The following is a 21,010-nucleotide window of genomic DNA, read 5'->3' on the forward strand; positions in this document are numbered from 1 at the left end:
AGGCCAGACCTGTTCCCTCCTCTAGAGGGTTCATTCACAAATCTTGAATGAATGAGCTATAAATCTCATGAATGTGATGTGTCCATTCCTCTAAATTTATTCTCTGGTCAGCTGGGGAATAGAATGAGGCGAATTCATGTCTTTCCTGTTCTAGAGACAGTAATATGTATCCTTGTTCGGTACATACCCACATGTCCTTTCCAGATGCTAGCAGGGAATGTCAAAGAGATGAATCCACCTTCTGGATTCTGTCTAATAACACAGGCTGGTATTAATTTGTTTTAGCTATTTATTATTTACATTTATATGGGCCTTTCATCCTGAATGATCTGAAAGTGCTTTACTAACAATGTATGTTTGCAGTAATCACTTCACTTTAAAGAAATCCCGCCATCTTTACGGTTTAAACCGTGCATGGTAGGGCTACGCACAGCTTAGGAGATGAAACGAAGAAGAATACGGTAAAATCAGGATTGGATGTTTTTCTAAAAGATCTGCTCTAGTTCAAACAGGAATTATTCTGGGGAAGTCCTATGGCCTGTGTTGTACAATTGTCAGGCTAGATGATCACAATGGTCCCTTCTGGCCATAGAATCTATGAATCTACTTTAAGCTTCTGGGAAAAGGTAGGGAGGCCAGGACTCAACAACAGCACTCTTGTAAAAGGTGTCATGATCTCTTTAATGACCATACGTGGTCGAGAACTCAGTTTAGCATCTCATCCAAAAACCTTCTGCTCCTGAGCCTGATGCTGAATGTTGGTTCAATACTGACTGAGAGAAAGTGTGACACCTATTAAAGAACTGACACCACTTTCTATAGCATAGAGGTTTCTCTTGGAGGTATCCTCTCTACTTACTGATCAGACCTGACTCTGTTTAGTTTGTGAGACCCGATCAGATCACAGCTTGAGGTGGAATGACATCAGCCACCTAAGTTTCCAGCCAATCCATATTGTCACCAGAGAATGAATGGAAGTTTTTTCAATGTCTAGTAATGATTGACAGTATTCATGTTCTTATTGTGACACCAGCAGATGTCTCAGGTATTTACATTAAAGCAGGTGTTTTGAATCATAACTGACACACTAGCTACTCAGTAAGTCCGCTGTAACTTTGGACTGTAGTATTTATATATTACACATTTTCTATGTGTGCATGTGTATCTCTCTCTCTCTCTCACACACACACACACACACACCCACCCCAATTATCTTTAAGGCATTGGCGTATACTACCCATAAATATTTTTGCATTTTAACTCTTCAGCTTGGTTTCAACTTTTAACCAAGTGCAAAAGCCATTCATGATACTCCAGTGCCCGCGGTATTGGAATGTATGTAGCAGTAAATGGCTTTTGCAGTTGATGAAACTCCTTTGCTTGGTCTCAACATTTAAACTGCAAGAGCACTTATTACCTGTATATGCCCATGCCTTGAGGATTATTGTTATTATACAATATTTAAATGACTAATGTGTTTTTATTGGTTGGTCTTTCTGAGAGCATGTATAAAAAGGCTCTGTGTGAAACACAGAGATCTCTCTGGCTGTGGGATAAAATTGCCTGGGGGATTATACAAGATGCTCCTTAAAGTAGCCAAGAGATCTGATGATTAGCAGGAACTTTTTCATATACATTACTTCGTGGCCAACTCTTGTGTGTGCCCAGGTGTTTTACTAACCTTGTGCATCAGCAGATTCATTCTCTAGGGCTGGGCACAGGTCATCGCTCTTTAAGTGCCTTTGTTAGTGCATCAGCGGAGGGTATAAAGTCACCAGCACTGAACAGAAACAAAAGCCTGAGATGTTTCAGTTGGATGCTAAAATGATGAGAGCATCAGCTTCCTAGCTGAGTGCCTTGGCTCTGCTCCCAAGCATGCAGAGTCTATTTGTTGGGCCTGATTTTGAAAAGGGCCTTCTTTTTGGTCAACAAGTGATTGCACCTGCAAGTGACTGTGAGAGCAGATACTCGTGCCTAGATGCCGGTCTCTCTGATTTGTGGATCCATCCAGGTAGCCCAGTGCTAGCATTTGCACCTGAGACGCTGCATCTATAAAGAGACAAACTGTTTGTAAAAAAAACAGTCCCCTAGGGTGTGAAAGAAGACTGAGTGATCCCGTCCAGTAAACAGACAAGCTTGTACATCAGCCCTCTTTACAGTTCAGATCGGAAAGATAAATGGATCCATTTTACCCACTCACTTAGATCTAGATCTGTTATATATAGATAAGAGATAAAAAAGATTGTAATATATATATATACACACACACTCTCTTTTTATGCCCTTTCTGCAACCCAGCTACTGTACTAGTTGGAGAGCTACTTTTAAAGCTGACCTTGCCCTGGGATAGTGCCACTCTCATAGTCTTGGAGAAAAGAGGCATGACTGTCGGCCAGGCCAGCTGGGTGCATGGAAGACAGAAGGCTTAGACCGGAGGCCCTTGTTTTGTGGAAGAGGATTGCCAGTAGAGCAGAAGGGAGATTGGGTTATGGCGTTCCTGTTGGTGAGACTGGGGAGCGTGGGAGAGAGCACAAGTTTAGGATTGCTGGTACGGATCTGATCGGTAAGGAGGGCATGCACCTGTTAGTAGTAGTAGTTATTAGTTAACACTCATATTGTGGTAGTATCAGCAGGCTACAACCAGGTTGAACCCCGTTGTGCTAGGAGCTGTACAAGTATATAACAAATGACAAGTCCATGCCTTAAAGAGTTGACACGGTGAGGAAATTGCCTCCTCTCCCACTTCGTGTTCCTGTGTCTGATTGTCTAACCTGAAAGCTTGAAGATGATGTTCTGATGCAATTTAGAAACTGGTCAAAATCTAACTGGGGAAGAGAGCCTCTGAAACTATGCCAATTTTGGCTTAATCAACTTTGCCCTTCTTGTGCAGATGTCAAGGTCCAGGAGTCCCCCACAAGTAAAAATTAATGTGGCTTCCTTACCCCCATATATATGGGTAAGACCAAGAGACGTCTTAGGCCCAATATAGCGGGTATGTGTAAGGACTGTAAATGAGGAGGAGTTAATCTGCCATGAGTAGCACCAGATTCGGAGTGATGTGTACAATTTTGTATACTATATTAGAGGAAGGACGCTGCTGGATATGAGAGGAATAAAAAGGGGAATAAAGACAACCTGGGGCATTACAGACCAGTCAGCTTAACTTCAGTACCCAGAAAGATAATGGAGCAAATAATTAAGCAATTAATTTGGAGACACTTAGAAAATAATAAGGGCTAAGTAACAGTCAGCAAGAACAAACCATGTCAACCAACCTAATATCTTTCTTTTGGGCAAATGGCAGGGTAACAAGCCTTGTGGATGCGGGACAGCGGTAGATGTGATATATCTTGACTTCAGTAAGGCTTTTGATACTGTCTCGCATGACCGTCTCATAAACAAACTAGGGAAATACAACCTAGATAGAGCAACTCTAAGGTGGGTGCATAACTGGGTGGAAAACAGTTCCCAGAGAGTAGTTATCTGTGGTTCACAGTCAGGCTGGACAGGCATATCAAGTGGTGTGTCCCGCAGGCACAGGTGCTGACTCCATGGGTGCTCCAGGACCACAGAAAAAAATTAGCAGATGTTTAGTTCCCTCGAGCAGCTAAACTCTCCCCTTCCCCCCAGCAACTCCTGCCTGCGGCCCTGCTGATCAACTCCTCCCCCTCCCTCCCACTGTGCAGGAAGCACTGGGAGAGAGGAAGAGGAGTGGAGAAAGAGGGTGCTCGGGGAGGGGGCGGGAAGAGGTGGGGTGGGAGTGGGGCCTTGGGGAAGGGGTGGAGGGAGGGCAGAGCAGGGCTGGGAAGAGGCAGGGCATGGGTGGGGGCGGGTCTGGGACAGAAGGGGAGTCAAGCACCCCCCGGGTAGTGAGGAAGTCAGCGCCTATGCCTGCAGGGATCAGTTCTGGGTCCGGTTCTTTTCAATATCTTTATCAATGATTTAGATAATGGCATAGATAGTATACTCAAAGTTTGCGAACTATACCAAGCTGTGAGGGGTTGCAAGTGCTTTGGAGAATAGGATTAAAATTCAAAATTATCTGGAGAAACTAGAGAAATGGTTGGAAGCAAATAGGATGAAATTCAATAGGGACAAATGCAAAGCACTCCACTTAGGAAGGAACAATCAGTTGCACACATACAAAATGTGACATGACTGCTTAGGAAGGAGTACTGCGGAAAGGGATCTGGGGGTCATAATGGATCACAAGCTAAATATGAGTCAACAGTGTTACACTTGTAAAAAAAAAAAAAAAAAAAAAAGCAAACACCATTCGGGGATGTATTAGCAGGAGTGTTGTAAGCAAGACACGAGAAGTAATTCTTCTGCTCTACTCCACACTGATTAGGCCTCAACTGGAGTATTGTGTCCATTTGTGGGTGCCATATTTCAGGAAAGATGTGGACAAATTGGAGAAAGTCCAGAGAAGAGGAACAAAAATGATTAAATGCCTATGTGACGGGGCAGTACTCACCCCTGCGGCGCCGCCTGTTGGTAGTCCAGGGAATTAGCATTCCAGCCTCCAGAGCACCCTCTGCAGGCCGGTGTCCCACTTGCCGTTGGGCCCCGAGTCCCTCCCGGACCCCGGTGCCCCTTTCAAACCAGGGTGCTGCCCCCTGGCAGTACCCCCACAGATCTGGGTCGCCCCTCCCAGGGGAACCCCCACCTCCCTCCTCCTTGTAACAACTTTTTATGTACTTGAACATTGTTACATGTACATTCAGTCTTTGGCTACTGCTAGTCACCATCTAGCCCCCTCTCCCTGGGGCGGAGTGCAGTGCAGTATAATTGCCACTCATCATCGGCAAGGAGGGTCTGGACCTGCTGCTTCTGCCTACCCTTGGGCTGCCCTCTGCAACCCCAGTACCCTTTTCCTAGGCCTTCATCAAGGCCTGCAACCTGGGGGTTTCCCAAGCCTGAGCTCCCCAGCTCCTCTGGCCTTTCCCCAGCCCTGCTCCACTTTAGGTACCCTGCTCAGCTCCCAGCAGTCAGACCCCTCCCTCTCAACATCTAGAGAGAGACTGTGTTTTCCTGGCCCACTGCCCTCTTCTAAAGGCCAGCTGGGCCCTGACTGGGGCATGGCCACAGCTGTGGCTGTTTCCCCAGTCAGCCAAGGCTGGCTTCTTTCCCTAGCAGCAGCCCTCTTGCAGCCTCAGCCCTCTCCCAGGGCTGATTTCAAGCCCTTCAGGGCAGGAGTGGGTGACCACCCCACTGCAGTCTAGAAAAGGTGATCTATGAGGAAAGATTGAAAAAATTGGGTTTGTTTAGTCTGGAGAAGACTTATGGGAGGAGGGGACACCTGATAACAATGTTCAAGTACATAAAAAGTTGTTACAAGGAGGAGGGAGGTAAATTGTTCTTGTTAGCCTCTGAGGATAGGACAAGAAGCAATGGGCTTAAATTGCAGCAAGGGTTTGCTTAAGCTGGACATTTGGAAAAACTTCCTGTTAGGGTGGTTAAGCACTGGAATAAATTGCCTAGGGAGGTTGTGAAATCTCTGTCATTGGAGATTTTTAAGAGCAGGTTAGACAAACCCCTGTCAGGGATGGTCTAGATAATACTTAGTCCTGTCAAGGAGTGCAGAGGACTGAACTAGATGACCTCTCGAGGTCCCTGTTAGTTCTACGATACTATGATTCTATAAAGTATAGTGCAGCCCATACAAAGTAGTTAATGGTTTGGTAGATGAAGAGAGTGGCCAGATTTTTAGGTTAGCTTGGAGAAAGGAAAGAAGCGGGTGTCTCCTGGGAGCTGACAGGATCCTGGAAGGAAAGGCACCAATGTGATTCTAATAAGCTGCTTGCATTAGTAGCTCATTTGAAGAGGAAAAGTGCATGTAGGGCCTGATCCAAAGCCCATTAAAGTCGGTGGTAGGTCTTTCCATTGACTTCTGTGGACTTTGAATCAGGATCAGGCTCCAGGTAAGGAGGAGGAGACGCATACATAAATAAGGCAGACATGAGATGGAACAAAGTGCCAAATGGAGCATTAAAATCAAATACTGTAGGAGAAATAAATGAGAGAGCGAGAGCATTGTATTGTTCACAGGGAGAGAGGACACTGCTGCGGCTAACACCTTGGACTAGAGCTGAGGTCCAGATGATGAATCATGAATAGATTTGTACTTCCTGGTTTTGTAGCAGGCCTGGACAGGCCATATGGCCTCTTTCCTTATTCTTAATGTTCTCTTCTTCCTTCCTATCTTAACCCCAAAACAAACCATAAATAGACTTTATTCACAGACATGGGAAGGGAGATGGCAAGGGTCTGGTGATTCAGAATAATGGCTAAGAAAAAGCGAATGAGCTGGTCGTAAATCCCAGGTAATCTATTTTTCTCATGTGCCCCATGATGTATCACTGTGTGTATGTACTGGGGAAGTAACACCTTCCCTGTCTGAGTGCAAGGACAGCCAGGATTAAATCATCCTGTTTGTAAAGATGCCAGTAAAAGTTAACTAACCATCGCTTCCTTGGAGAGCAGTAATCATGTCCAGTCCCCTCCATCACTCGCTGGTGAGAGACAGTGGATTTCATCGAGGAGGACTTGAGAATGGCTTGTCAGCTCCTCTTCCTGCTAAGATCGATTTAAACAACTAATACGGACTGATTTTAATTAGCAGGTGTATCCATTTTCCTTGACCCGGGGAAATGTTGTCAGTTTCAAAAGCTAAGCCCAAATTAAGCCAAGGACTCATAAAAACAATGTGTCCATTTGGCCAGTAAATCACCACCATTATCGGCATCTTCATGCTATCAGGAGAAGGCCAGAAAAATCAATTTACCAGCAGTAGGTGGTTACCCTGCCCCACTGCTTGGGGAGAAGACAAAGAAATAGAACCATTACAACAGTAGCACCTCACCCGAGCATGCCTATCCTGCTGTGCTAGCAGCAGAGAGCAGAGCCCATGTTGGTTTGTGTGGGGTATGGAATTGGACCAGTGACCTTGTCTCAAATAAAGGGAGTTAGAGAGATAGGCACTGGAAACGATAAACAGGGGTGAGCTTGCATTGGAAGAAAGGTTGAAAAAGAGTGGGACTGTTTAGAAGGAGACAGCTAGGAGGGGGTGAAATAATGCATGGTATAAAAAGGCTAAATTGGGAACTTCTGTTTACTCTGTTTCATAACAAGGGGTCAGTCAAAGAAAGTGAAAGACAAATTTCAAACTGACATGAGAAAATACTTGTTTTTACAGAACACATCATTACCCCATGCAACTCATTGCCACTGGATAGCACGGAGGCCAAGCAGTCAGTAAGATTTGAGAAGGGATTCTCCGTCTATACATGTAATGGGAACAGCCACTGTTATATGGGCTATAAACCTTTGTGCTTCAGGGTATAAGCCAACCTCTCACTGAAAGTGTTAAAAAGAAACTCTGTTTAGGGGCAGGTTATTCTGTAATAGACCAATGTGAGGTTTCTTGTACCTTACTCTGAAACAGCTGGTATGAGACCAGGTACTGGATGAAATGTGTCAGTGCTTTGAGCCAGCCTAGTCCAAGTTCCTACTCCAAGGAACACAAGTTGGTGGCAAAGATGTTACAGGTTGCGATTCACCGAGAGTCTGTTTTTCATCTGAGAATGCAAATGTTAAAAAAGGGTGTTCTGTTAATCTGTGAAATAGTCTACAGAGACTCATTGCTAAGCATTCATCAAAGAACAAACTGGTATTGTGGAAGAGACCATCAAACCCTGAATGAAAACTTCTGCTGGTTCATTAGTGAAGGCCTCGTTAGCCAATGTTTTCTTTTCGGGGTGAGGGCAGCTAAAATTACTTCTTAAAATTAATTTTCTCTAAGGAACACAACATAAATCCTAAACTCCTACTGGGCAGAGTATAATGCTTTGTGGCAGGTATTAAAAGGGGAATCTTGTTATTTTGACTGGAGTTGACTGAAATGTGAAATTCCTTCAGGGAAAAATTTCCATTTGTGTGATATGTCATTTCATGATACCATTTGGGCATGCAGAGAGATAAACCTTGAATTTTGAGAAATAAGTGGCAAGTGAAACAGTGATCTCTAGCTTAGCAGAAAGATCCTTTTCTTTAGCTATCTGTATGTAATTCAAACCTGGAGATTGCTAGCAGATTTCTGTACAGTGGGCTAAGGGTGGGTGTCGTGGGTAACAGCCAAGTATTTCCTTTTAGAGCAGGTGAAAAAACAGCTGACATTCCTGGTTGTTTTCCTTAGTGCTGAAAATGACTTTTCCAGACCCAGTGTCTGTATCCATTTTATTAACATTTGATTAGCAATTACTCCTTACTGTGCTGAGTTTGAAATAGGAGTACAATTAGGAACAGGTTTCTTCTCTGCCTCTTATATACTGCCAAGGTGTAGCAAAGTAAAACTCCCCCAAGTCAACCACAATTCAGACCTCTCCCAACAAAAATGAGCTCCTTGTTGTTTTCTTTATAATGACCCAGCCCCTGCTTTTTTGTTTAGCGCATGCTGCCAATGGGTGTTGAGTTTAACATAATATATAGTTAGCTGCCAGTAAGACTGAGCAACGTCTCTGGTTTAATAAGTCATGCTGCATTACCTACATTGTGCCGCACCAGCACAAAACGACATTGATGGGCCCTCGCATGGGTGCAGGATTCTTCCCACGCGCAGTCACTTGCAGGATCGGAGCCTCCGTCTGCAGGGTGGATGATCTGAGTGGAGCCAGTGAATGGGAAAGGAATGGAGTGAAGGTTATTCTCCCCCCTCCCACCCCCGGCTGGAGCTGGTGGACTATATAATGCTAACTGGTACCTGTGAATAAAAGAGCCAAATTTGGTTCTTGTTATTTCTAGGGCTAGTAGGTGTGTGGGGGGCAGAAGGATTGATTCTTTTTGTTACATGCTTGTATATGATCAGGCCACAACGCTCAAAACACATGAGTGTAAAAAAACAACTGCCCCTTTTGAAATGGGTCGCTTTCCTCCAGTCTTGCTTGTGATCAGATAATTACCTCTGTAAGCAGAACAGCCGCAGCTGTGTTTCATATATACTCCTGGTTGATAGACTGAGCCTGTAAAAGGGGAAATCATCACATTAAAATCTGCAGCTTTCCCATGATTCAGCCATGATTTAAATACCCCCATAAATTATTAAATGTTGCAAGTTTAAAGGTCAGGATTCCATGCACGATCTTTTTTTTTTTTTTTTTTTTTTTGAGCAAAGTAGTGTTTTCAGAAGCTGGGTATTTAAGAGAAAAACCCTGACTTAATGGGCATTTCAGGGGTGCTGTACAAAATACTGTCCATTTGCATTATGTCTTTAGTAGTGAGTGGGTATAGGTTTGTGATAGGTGCAAAAGGAATCCTAGTTTCATCATTATAAAGTACCCTTGAGTCGCCTAGAAGAAGCCACCCAAAATTAGTGGATGCTATTGACCATTTGGGTGTTTAGATCTCCTGAACCCCATTGCTGTGACTTATCCCTAGTATGCCCTTCCTTGAGGCAGTGACAGCATCAGCAGTGGAAGTGAGAGTCCAGAATGAGGACAGTTTCTGCATTACATTTTTCTGTAATTGTGTAGATTTGTTTATTAAATTTCCACGATAATTCTGAATATTATTTTAGCTGCGTGCTCAGTTCAGTCTTTTCCAGTGTGTGTTTGATCATATTCCAAAGGCTTACTACAAATATGCTAAGAATTTCAGCAAAACTCTTGGAACATTTTTATTAAATTCTTTCAGTCATGCAAACTAAATTAAAGGACAGATATGTTCACCAGAAGACTACAAATATGAATTCAGACTTCCCTCAGCTCCTAAGGGAATTTTTCGTTTGACAGAAATCATCTGTATTCACCCTAATAAACAATTCATTTCACTGCTGAGTTTGTTTTATATTTTATTTTTTTAAAACTATATTGCAATGAATATTTTTGGCTTAACAGGGCAGGGTAGATCTGGCTCAATTTTGGGATGTCATCTGGGTTTGTAGGCATGATTTCAGTGTTTGTTATCGTAAACTGAAGTGGGTGGCGTGCAGTCCTGTGAATCTGGAGTCTAAAATAAGAATGCAAAATTAGGCTACCGTTTAAGGAGTGAAATACAGATTTCTGTTTAAGGGCTATAAAGATATGATTACAAATGTGTCGTAACTGTTACTGTGCTTACATTTAAAATAGAAAACTCCAAGGGCAGGGTGGCTTGGGTGGTTGGTAAGGTGGAAGGCTCTGTATAGAGCACTCATTGAGAAGGATGAGTGCTAGAACTTTTCACCAGTGGCCAGTTCAAATCCAGCTGGGTCATTACTCTGGTTGTGTATGTACCCCTTCTGTTTTTGTTTGTCAACCTGGTCACTATGCAATTATGAATTATCTGTTGATTAAACCTATAAATAACGTACAACAAACTGGAATGCCTTAGACCAACAGTTCTCAGACTGTCGCGACCCTGTTTTAATGGGGTCGCCAGGGCTGGCGTTAGACTTGCTGGGGCCTGGGACTGAAGCTGGAGTCCCTCCGCCCGGGGCTGAATCCCAAGCTCAAGCCCCTCTGCCCAGGGCGGCAGGGCTCAGGTTACAGGCCCCCTACCTGGGACTGAAGCCCTTGGGCTTCAGCTTTGGCCCCCCTGATCCGAGGTGGTGGGGCTTGGGTGGGCTCAGTCTTCGGTCCTCCCTCCTGGGGTCGTGTAGTAATTTTTGTTGTAAGAAGGGGGTCACAATGCAATGAAGTTTGAGAACCGCTGCCTTAGACAGTCTTACCTACAGTAAGTTACAGTATCAATACAATGTTCAGAATTGGCTTGAACTTTTTTAAACCTCCGTCTGATCCATAGAACAAGCCAAATTATGAACATTGCCATAAACGGGGTTGTTTATATTTAAATCTTCTCTTTGGGTTGGCATCGGAATTGAGGTGGGCCAACATTCTCAACCACATCGACCTTAGAGGTCCAAATTTTAAAGCTACTGGATTATTTTCTTCATATGTGTCCTGTCCCCTCCTGGGAAAGATAGTTGGGTCATATTCTCAGCTGATGCAAACCGGCATTGGTCCTTTGAATGCAATAGGGTTGTGTTGATTTTCACCAGCTGAGGATGTGGCCCATATGTATCTTTTGTCAGTTACCGTGTGTGTGTGTGTGTGTGTGTGAATATAGTATGCTTGTAAAATTTGTTGATGACAGCAAACTCCGAGGATGGCACGCCTTTTGGAGGACAGGATTAGAATTCAAAATGACCTTGACCAATTGGAGAATTGGTGTGAAATCGACCCAATGAAATTCAATGAAGAGAAATGCAAGTACTACACGTAGGAAGGAAAAATCAAGTGCATAACTACAAAATGGAGAATAACTGGCGAGGGAGTAGTACTGCTGAAATGGATCTGGAGGTTCTAGTGAATCACAAATTAAACAGGTGTCAACGGTGCGATGTAGTTGTGAAAAAGGCTAATACAGTATCATTCTGGGGTGTATTAACAGGAGTGTTGTATTGGGACGCAGGAGGTAATTGGCCCACTCTACTCAGCGCTGATGAGGCCTCAGGTGGAGGGTCCAATTCTGGGTGCCACACTTGAGGAAAGATGTGGACAAATTGGAGAGAGTCTAGACAACAGCAACAAAAATGATAAAAGGTTTAGAAATCCTGACCAATGAGGGAAGGTTAAAAAAAAAAACTGGGCAGGCTTAATCTTGAGAAAAGAAATCTAAGGGAGATCTGATAGCCTTCAAATATATTAAGGGCTGTTATAAAGGAGTCGGGGATCAATAGTTCTCTATGCCCACTGAAGGTAGGACAAGAAGCAATGGGCTCCATCTGCAGCAAGGGAGATTTAGGTTAGATGTTGAAGAGCTTTCTGACTCTAAGGAGTCCCCATCACTGGAGGTTTTAAGAACAGGTTGAACAAACACCTGTCTGGGCTGGTCTAGGTTTGCTTAGTCCTGCCTCAGCGCAGGGTGCTGGACATGACTTATAGAGGTCCCTTTGAGCCCTACATTTCTATGATTCTATGATATTATATATATATATATATATTCAATGCTTACATACCAAGGGGATAAGTGCCTTACAAATACATATAACATGCATGCATACACACACACAAACACACGTGTGTGTGTGTATGTATAAACACATTCCCACAATTTGTTCTATATTTTGGATTGGGTGCATTATAGAGCTATGGTGTATTTTTGTCATTATGGTTTGGCAGAGACGTGATCGGATATGACTGTAAACTCTTACAGCTGGATAAATTGTGCTTAAGTTAAAACTTGCTCATTGTAACATACTACTTTACTGATCATTACACTGTATATTTTTCTGCCTCTTACCATAGACTTGAAACCACAAGACGTGAACTAGCTTTAATGGCAGGATAACATTTAGGTTTAGTTGCTATTTAAAGAGGAAGAAACTATGTTCAGTCCACCAAATATAACTTCACAAAGCATGTAGACTGTAGTAATTGTTACTTAATGACTTGTGGATGTTACTTTTGCAGAAGCCAAAGCACCTAACGGTATTCACATGGGAGCTGTACGGTATCAAAGGGATTTTCAGCGCTGGCCTCACGCTGCTCCTAGAGAAGTCGGTTTGTGTTTTACCATTGACTTCAGCGTGAGAATAGGTAGGCAAACACTAAATGTTTATGCCAGCCCCACCCATATCTCTTCAATGGTGTGATTAGTGGAAATGTCTACTTAGACTGTAAACTCTTCGGGGTGGGGAGCATTTTTTGTTCTGTGCCTTACAGCACCTGGCAACCTAGGGTCTGGTCTGTGACTGCGGCTCCCTATGTAATACAAGTAATAAAACTTAGCTTGAGTTGAAAACAGCTAAATCAAGTGCTGCCTAAAGGCTTGTCTCAAAGGGGTGCTGGCCTGCCGTGTGCTAAGTGTCCCCGTGGAGCCTGCTGCCGCATGCTAAAAGTCCCGGAGTGCGCTTTGAGCTATCCTGCTTGGAAACAGGAGGCAATTAAAGTGCACCAGGGAACTTTCAGTCAGTGGCAGTGGGGACCACCCGGGCCCTCAGTGTGCGGCAGGGTAGGACGAGGTAGATTTACGCCCCAGTTTGCTGCAAACTAAGGACTGGTCTACACTGGGAACTTCCATCAGCATAGCTACATCTCGGAGGGGTGTGAAAAAACCACCCCCCGAGAGATGTAGCTATGCTGCCCTAACCCCTGGTGTAGACAGTGCTACCGAATTCTTCTGTCAAGCTAGCCACCACCTCTGGGGGGGTGAATTAACTGCAGTGATGGGGGAAGCCATCCTGTCGCTGTAGTGAGGGTCTACCCTGAAGCGCTGGAGTGGCACGATCGCTGAAGTGTTCATGTAGACAAGCCCTAGGAAGAATTTCCTGCTGCTCTTCTGGAGCAGAGCTGAGCTACAAAGAAGGGTAACAAAACTTGACCGGGCAAAATCCAGCCCCCTGCCTTAGAGCAGTGGAGGGCCGGCTGGTGGCAGAGCCAGTGCCTTTCGGCTGGGCACCGTGGGGTGCTAGACGTGGGGACCCTTGCTGAGTGTGCATTGTGCAGACCTCTTGCCTCCCCCTGGCACCCAGAACATCACACAAGGGTTTGGGAGGCCATCGGGAAGGGGGGAAATATTCTCCCTTCTGAACAGTCCTGATCTGCCATTCCCGAGCCTGGCTCCTTGAGCCAGTGGTAAGACTGGGGATTTGACTCAGATTGTTGGCAGCTGGGGGACGGGCAGGGCGCTTGTGCCTCCTGGCTTCTGGGAGAAGGAGGAGGAGATAGATTAGGCTTCTGGTCTAGAGGTGGGCCCGCGGATTTAGGTGAGAGAGAGCATCTTCTTTCACGCGCCTCTGAGCCCGCTTTCTGGCTGCCATTTCCTCTGTCCTCACTCCTCTTTGTGGCACAGGGAGGTGGAGCCTGCTCTCACGTGCAGGGAAGGGCGGGGAGACTCCTGTGTGGATCCTTCGCCTCTACTGCCCTTTACACCAAGCAGCCGTTGGCAGCCTGCTGGCCCCGTCCGACGCCAGGCGGTGCCTGCAGAAAACTTCTCAGGGCACTCCTGCGTCTCAGAGCCCCCGTCCACAGACTCGGGCTTGCGCTAGGTGTGTAGATGTTTGGGCTCTCAGGCCCACACCCTTCAGCTTCAGTGCCCAAGCTGCAACGTCTGCACGGCTAGTTTGAGCGCTGTAGCCTGAGTCTGTTGCCTGGGCTCCGAGATTCGCTGCTGTGGGGTTTCTTTTTGCCATGTAGACGTACTAGTCGTGTGTCGTGTACTCGCAACTTGCAGAGAGGTTTGAGGGCCCAGATCCTGCAGGGCTTTCTCTTGAAATAGTCCCATTAAATGAAATAGAAGTATTGCCTGAACTCGGCAGGGTTGTGCCCATTCTTTGTCCATTTGACTGCCTCAGATCAGGATCTAGCCCATCAAGTGTGCAACTTAGCACTGGTTGGTTGCACTAGGATCTTTACGTCCTAGTGGTTAAACTGTAATGCATCCTCTACTTGTTCCTATCAGGCAAGAATGGCTGAGCTGAGTTAGCTGACAGCATTTAACGTGAGCCTTGCAAATGGTAACCCCAAACTCTTTCCCTAGGATAGGGCTCTGATTTCATCCACCCTGGTAGGAATCCAGTACTGTGCTCGCATTTCACATTCTTTCCCCTGCCACCCCGTCACCCCCTTCAAACCACCCATTGTGCAAAGAGCAGATGGGATATACTTCCTCATTATTTGGAGCCCCGCGTGCCTAGAATTACGGCCCCTCGAATATCAGCATTCAAAGTCAGGACTCTCTCAGCATTTCTGGCAAAGTTCCTGTTACGTTATCATGTAAATCCAGAGAGATTAAGCTATTAGTTTCCTGCAGGCTTCCTCCTCCCCCCGCAAAAGGCAGCTATTTAGGAAGTCCTCCATAATTTAATATTTGAAAACACACACTTGAGACCATCTCATCTTTCCATTCCTTCCCTAGGACAGCTTATTAACATTGAACGTCTCCAAGGGCTTAATTCCCTGCCTGAGAGTTTCCCAGGCTTTTACCTTTTCAAGTAAGTAATGAAAGAAATGTCTCTGGTGTTGTTCTCCAGGCTCCGGTATTTTATAACTCCAGTCTAAAGGCGTGTCCGTGGAGAACATTTTGCCTGGGAGTGGCCCTGACTCTGCAAGCTGCTCCGTGTGAGCAGAGCTGAGTGGTTGCTTAGGTGTCTGGAGCAGCTGGCAGGACTGGTACCTCGCTTCGTCCTTGCAGCATTGTGTGTCGCAAATGAAAGACCCCCCTCCCCCCCATAGTATCCTGTTTTCAGAGTAAGGGGCCATTAGTGACTGCGTCCTGGGCCTGATCCTGCCGTCCTTCCGCGGGGACAGACTTGTGGCTCCTGTGCACGGTGTGAGTGACCCAGCTTTGACTCAGGTTCTCTGGGGAGGTCAGGAAGGATGGAGCCGTCCTCCATGCCCCCAGCCTGGAGCACCAGCCGTGTTTTGCTGGCTGGTGCTCCCTCTCCAGGGAGTGTAGTTGACCAAAGTTGTCTTAGGCTGAGTATTGCCATGTGGTCCAAGCCTCCAGCCATGCTGCACCAGGGGAAATCTGCTTCAGGGGTGCAAAGATTTCCCTGGTGCAGCCTCCCAGCAGACTGAGCTCCTTCCCTGCACAGCCAAACTGCCATGGCCTGCTGGATTTACGGGGTGGGAACTCTCCTGCCCATGGAGAGGTGAGATTACAGCATCATGTGGTTTGGGTTTTGTGTAGTTCCCCCTCCCCCCCAAATATCAGCTGCAGGATTTGGCTCTAAAGTTAATTTCGTTTAATCATCTGCGAGGTTGTGGGATGCACTGCGTGTGAGTCTTCATGGTTGTTACGCAGTGCACCAATTTCTAGCTCTTAGACTCATAGGGTGTGTTTACCCTGCAAGAAAAGACCCACGGTATGGCATCTGGCCTGCGTCAGTTGACTCGGACTTGGGCTGTGGGACTATAAATAGCAGTGTAGATGTTTGGCCTCATGCTGGAGCCTGGTTCTGAGGAGTTCTGGTTCTGACCTGCAAGGGGGGTGGGATCTCAAAGCCTGGGCTCCATTGTGGGCCCAAACATCTACGCTGCTATTTTTAGCTCCACAAACCCAAAAGTCAGCTGACCCAGGCGCTCAGACTTGGTGCCGTGGGTTTTTAACGCAATAGTGTAGTGGCCCATGGCTGTTCCTCTCCATCAGTCTTGGGTAGAGGCCACAGCCCCTGACTGTGTTGTGCCTATGGATGCAAGGCTCAACACTGGCATGAGCCGTCTAGGGATTCTGGCCAGGATTCTGGGCAGGGCAGAGCAATAGGCAGTGTAAAGGCTCTGATCCTCAGGATGGGCTAGAGCGACAAGCAGTCTTAGGGCCCTCATCCTCTGGGCACCACAGAGCAACAGTGAATGCAGGCCGTCGGGCCTAAGGTGGGGAGGCTGCCACCCACAGGGTGGGGCTGGCAGCAGGGGGCAAGGGGACATGGTCGCACCCTACTCTACTGGGTCCCAGCCCAGGGCCCTTTCAGTGGGGATCCCACTGAAACCTGCTGACCTAGACTCTGGCCACACAGCCAGACTAATGTCTAGTATCCCTGGGCTGCTTCCTGTGACCCCATCTGAGTGCGTCCCCATCTCCCTGGGGTACACTGCCAGCGGCAGTCCCCGTAGCTCCTCCGGATATAGGTCAGTCGGAGGTCCTGGCACCTCCTCTGGGTCCTCGGCACAGCAGAGCTCCGTCTTGGGTTGAGGGCTTGGCAGCTGGTGAGAGATGTCTGCTTCCTTCGCCGGCTTTCGAACAATTGAGTTGTAGGGCCCACCCCTTAAACTTCCTGTCCCGCTCCTCTGCTTCTGGCAGGGGGTGTGGCTTGCCTGGCTCTGCCCACCAAAGAGTGGCCAGGTTTCTCCTCTCAGTCTCCGAGGGAGGCCAGGCCCCTCCACTACACATACACATAGACTTTAAGGCCAGAAGGGACCATCATCATCATCTGGTCTGACCTCCTGCACATTGCAGGCCACAGAACCTCACCCACCAACTCCTGATAATAAATATACTGATTCTGCTCTTGCAAAGTGAGGTTATTTCACCCACCTCTGAGAATGGACTGTACACAACAAATTAACATACCACTCCGAGAATACTCTAGGCCAGTGATATACCTACGAGACCAATTTTAGGAGCTATTATGTGGTTTACTTTTTAACACGATTTCTCCTAAGTCCTTTCCATAACCACTTTTGAGTTGGTTTGGAGGGGAAAATCTGTTAATCAAAATAAAGGTGTAAGGGCCTTAAATGAGCACAATATACTCTTCTATGTGAAATCTTCCCTCTGCTATGCCCATAGCCACAACTGCTATTATTTTAGTGGTCGTGCAGTTTTTCGGGGAAAGAGTTCAAATGTCTGAAAAATAGGTCTTCGGGAACGCCCATGGAGGGCCCAAGCCAAAGTCTGTTAAAGTGAATGGAAACACCCCGTCTCTCCCCACTCCCCTTGACTTCAGTGTGTTTTGGATCAGGCTCCAAGTATGTGACAAGATGATCTGTAGGTACCGTTGAAAGGCTATATGAAGTCATACCATTCCAACAACTCAATCTTCTCCGTTTTCCACAGTAATTTATTAGTTCACTTTGAGTCCTTTTCGTGGCAGTCTTTTGAAAGCTGTATAAATTGAAAAGGAAAAAAAAGTGGAAGGGAAGGAGAGCTTGTTGAGAAAGAAGAGCAATGATGTGAAACCAAGGAGCAGATGGAAGTATATCTGATGTGGGAGTTCTTTTTGGTGTCACCATATGGGAGTGTACCCAGATAGCTGGTACTTTAATAGAGAGCCGTGCAGACATCAGCTGTGACAGGTGATCGTCTTTCTATAAATGCAAGGAGGTTTATGAACTTCACAGTGTTCCATCTGTAGGTGCTTTTTTTTGTATTAGGCATTTCAGAATGCAGTCTCAACGCCCCCAGCAAAGCGGCCTATTTAATTGCTCAAAAATGTCCGCCTTAATTTTTTGTTTCAGCTCCTACATATCTCAAATATTTCACAGCTAGTTTCCATACATCATATTTATAAATATGAGAAGCAAACATTTTTTATATTGGTAGTTATTAAATGTGTGCAACATGTAAATATGGGTGGCATGCAATGCAAAAATAAAGTGGATTTGAGTCCAAACCATTTGCTTTTCATTAGGTTATGCAACTCTAACAGAAACAGTAACATGTGTGTTTACATTGCTGTGGACATGTGAAGCCAGACGCTGAAAACATTCCTCTAAGGTTGTATAAACTCCAGCAACTAAATATTTTGGGAGCTGTTTTCTAACGCCAGCTTAATAGTTTAAAAGTATAACCTGGATTCCAGATATTAAAAATGCCTGAGAGGTATGCATATCACTGCAGCAGATGAAACTAACTAAACCTCTAAAGTATGCAATAAGCTTCTATTTTGCAATATCGTCTCTGTTACTTTCCTTTTTTTTTTTTTATGTCAGGAGATTAAATTCAAGCTTTTAGCTATGTAGTGGTAGAGATGGAATTTTTCAGTATATATGAATGGGCTGACTGAAACTTTTCAAAACAAATCTGTTTATGATGGAATAGTTCAGTTATTTTAGAAACAGTAAATGGGAAAGATCAGCAGGAGGAAACCAATAACCCAAAATGTGCCCATTTCCTTCCACCCTGACTAATGGGACAGTATCAAGAATTTCCAAGCATATGTTTGATAGTAATCTTAGTCTTACATTCATTAGAGACATTTGATTTTACTCAGTGTTTTTAGATGTGGAACATATCCTGATTATCTAAGGCCCGTGCTTAATTTGCACCAGGGCTTGCCGGGGCCGAGCCCTGGCACCTCTGGGTTTGCTGCATCAGTTATGAATGTAAAAAAATTGCTTGAGCCCTGGCACCTCTTTCATTACAAATTAAGCACTGGCTAAGGCTTCACACAAAAATATCTAGGCAATTTTACTGCTTGAAGATACTTTCAATTATTTTGGATAAATTAAAAGTTCTTTTGCTGCGTTATTTCTACCATATATGTCAGGTTCTGTCTTGACCAGTCACTTTTACAAAACATGCTCCCTTGATGGGACTTGGCACAAGGCTGCGTGCTTCTGAAAATGTCACCCTTACGTGCTAGGATCTGCCATTTAACCAGGCTAGAGTCATTGCGGTTTTCTAGTATCCCAGGATAGCCAAAGCCCACTCTGGACAAGTGAAATTATCCAGTGCCAAAAGCTTCTCACTTGCTCTTAACAATCCTGGGTGCATTGAGTGAACAGAACAGCCAGCCTAAAGCTGAAAATGAACATGGGGCCCCTTTTCCTTGCAACCTCTACCAAACAGCCAAAGAGCTGGCTGATTTGCCCATCCGGCCTGTTGGTTTTCTGCGTTCCTTCTCTGGCCCATGTCACCTGTACCGCACATCGGGAGCAGTGCTCACGGCTAACTTTGCCTGGCTCTGATAGAAGAGCCTGACCCTAGGGTGATGGGACTTTTGTCGCTGACCTCTTTGAAAACGAGATTTGGTTCTAAAGTAGGATGGCTGCCTTTTATTGGACAGTTGAATTCTGACAGCCAGGTTATCCTTAAACCAGTTCTCCCTAGCTATAACAGTATTGTTGGTGGGCCTGACTTTCTGAAGGGCTGATCCCCTGGGCTTTGATTGGAGTTCTCAGAACTTCTGCGTATCTGGGCTATTATTTTTGCTTATTTACATAGCACAGGCGGGGCGCCGTGTGTCTCCAGCCTGGCGATGCACAAGGATAAAAATCCTGCAAGATCTATCCTTTCTTTTCATACTTGTTACTTCCGAGTGGGGCAGTTCTCTCTCCAGCCAGCGTTTTGTCATTTTCGTAGAGATCTTTATTAGGCTGAGAAGACTGAGAGTCCAATCTCGCAGGTCTTTGCATGCACAACACCCATTGACTTCTTCAAGTGTTAACTTAGGGTTCCAAACCACTAGCTCTGCTCCCACTGAAGTCAATGGGAGTCTGGCTGATTTCAGTAGGAGTTCAGTAGCAATACTGAGTGCTTTTCTGAAATCCCACTCTTCGGGGGACAAAGCCCCTCTCTGACACAGCAAAGGAGCCATATGTAGCTGGTTTAGAACGCCTGTTTGGGAATTCTCCCTGTGGCACGTAGCCCGGCTTAGGCCAATTCCTCTGTGTAGGGAGCATGTTGGGGGCAACTGCAGGGCAAAATTCTTCAGTGCAACTTTTTTTGCCATTTGGCTCATCTCAATTGTGTACACGAACATCCCTGAGCTCTTTAACGAGCCGACACTTGGGCTTGATGAGTAATTAACTTTCCCTCCTGCCTCCATTCCTCCTTCATGCATGTCTCAAGCAAAGGGTGTGAAAGGAACTGAGGTTATTAAAGTACGATTTCTGCTGTTAAGAATGAATCAACACTTGAGATGGGGGAAGCCCTGCAAAGTGGAACAATGGTGAAGGGGGCTTTCCCATTGTTCTGTGCCACCTTGTGTCTTTCAGCTGTTGAAAGGAATGACAATATCCCGGCGAAAAGCTCCAGACAAAACCACGGATGAGGACGAGTCAGAAAGCGGAGACTGCGATGATGAAGATGACTGCAGCGGCGGCTCCGGAAATGGAGAACTAAGGGTTAAGAATCAGCTCCGGTTCTTAGCAGGTGATGAGAATAATGACTTGAGTTTTCGTTCCCGCTCTGAACGTTACCTAGAACTTGGGCACAAGGGTCCATTAACGCCGAACTTAATGGAATGATGCTAGGGATGAATCCGGTCCCGGGAGTGTTTTGTTCAGCAGACACGTGGCAGATTTTTGTATGTAAGCCTCACTGACACTAGCGAGCACGGCTAGAATAGCTCCCCAGTGACCTGGGAGGAGAGGACACGAGCTGCGTGCTTTCCTCTACGCCAGGCTTTCTGGGGAAGTTGGCTGCTGCCCAGCTGTCTGTAACTGGGAGGCCGTTTGCATGGCTCCTCTGAGGAGGCTCCATTACACCCATGTGTAGCTGATTTCATCCCCCTGTAGGTGTGTTGTGTATTCCACAGCATGGAAAGGGGCAGTAGCCACTGAGTGAAGGGAAAGAGGGTTTGGGGCTA

The 21,010-nt window shown here is 45.9% G+C and overlaps 1 protein-coding gene across 1 annotated transcript in view; it reads left to right on the forward strand.

Moving 5' to 3' along the window:
- Nucleotides 1-21,010, forward strand: part of GPC3 (glypican 3) — a 280,435-nt gene that overhangs the window by 216,054 nt on the left and 43,371 nt on the right. The window contains exon 7 of the mRNA XM_077826537.1: nt 20,418-20,574. Within this exon, the coding sequence (XP_077682663.1) occupies nt 20,418-20,574 (157 nt within the window). The remainder of the gene's footprint in view (nt 1-20,417; nt 20,575-21,010) is intronic.

The sequence above is a fragment of the Eretmochelys imbricata genome, chromosome 9 (genome assembly GCF_965152235.1).
Source record: "Eretmochelys imbricata isolate rEreImb1 chromosome 9, rEreImb1.hap1, whole genome shotgun sequence".
NCBI classification, from domain to species: Eukaryota; Metazoa; Chordata; order Testudines; family Cheloniidae; genus Eretmochelys; species Eretmochelys imbricata.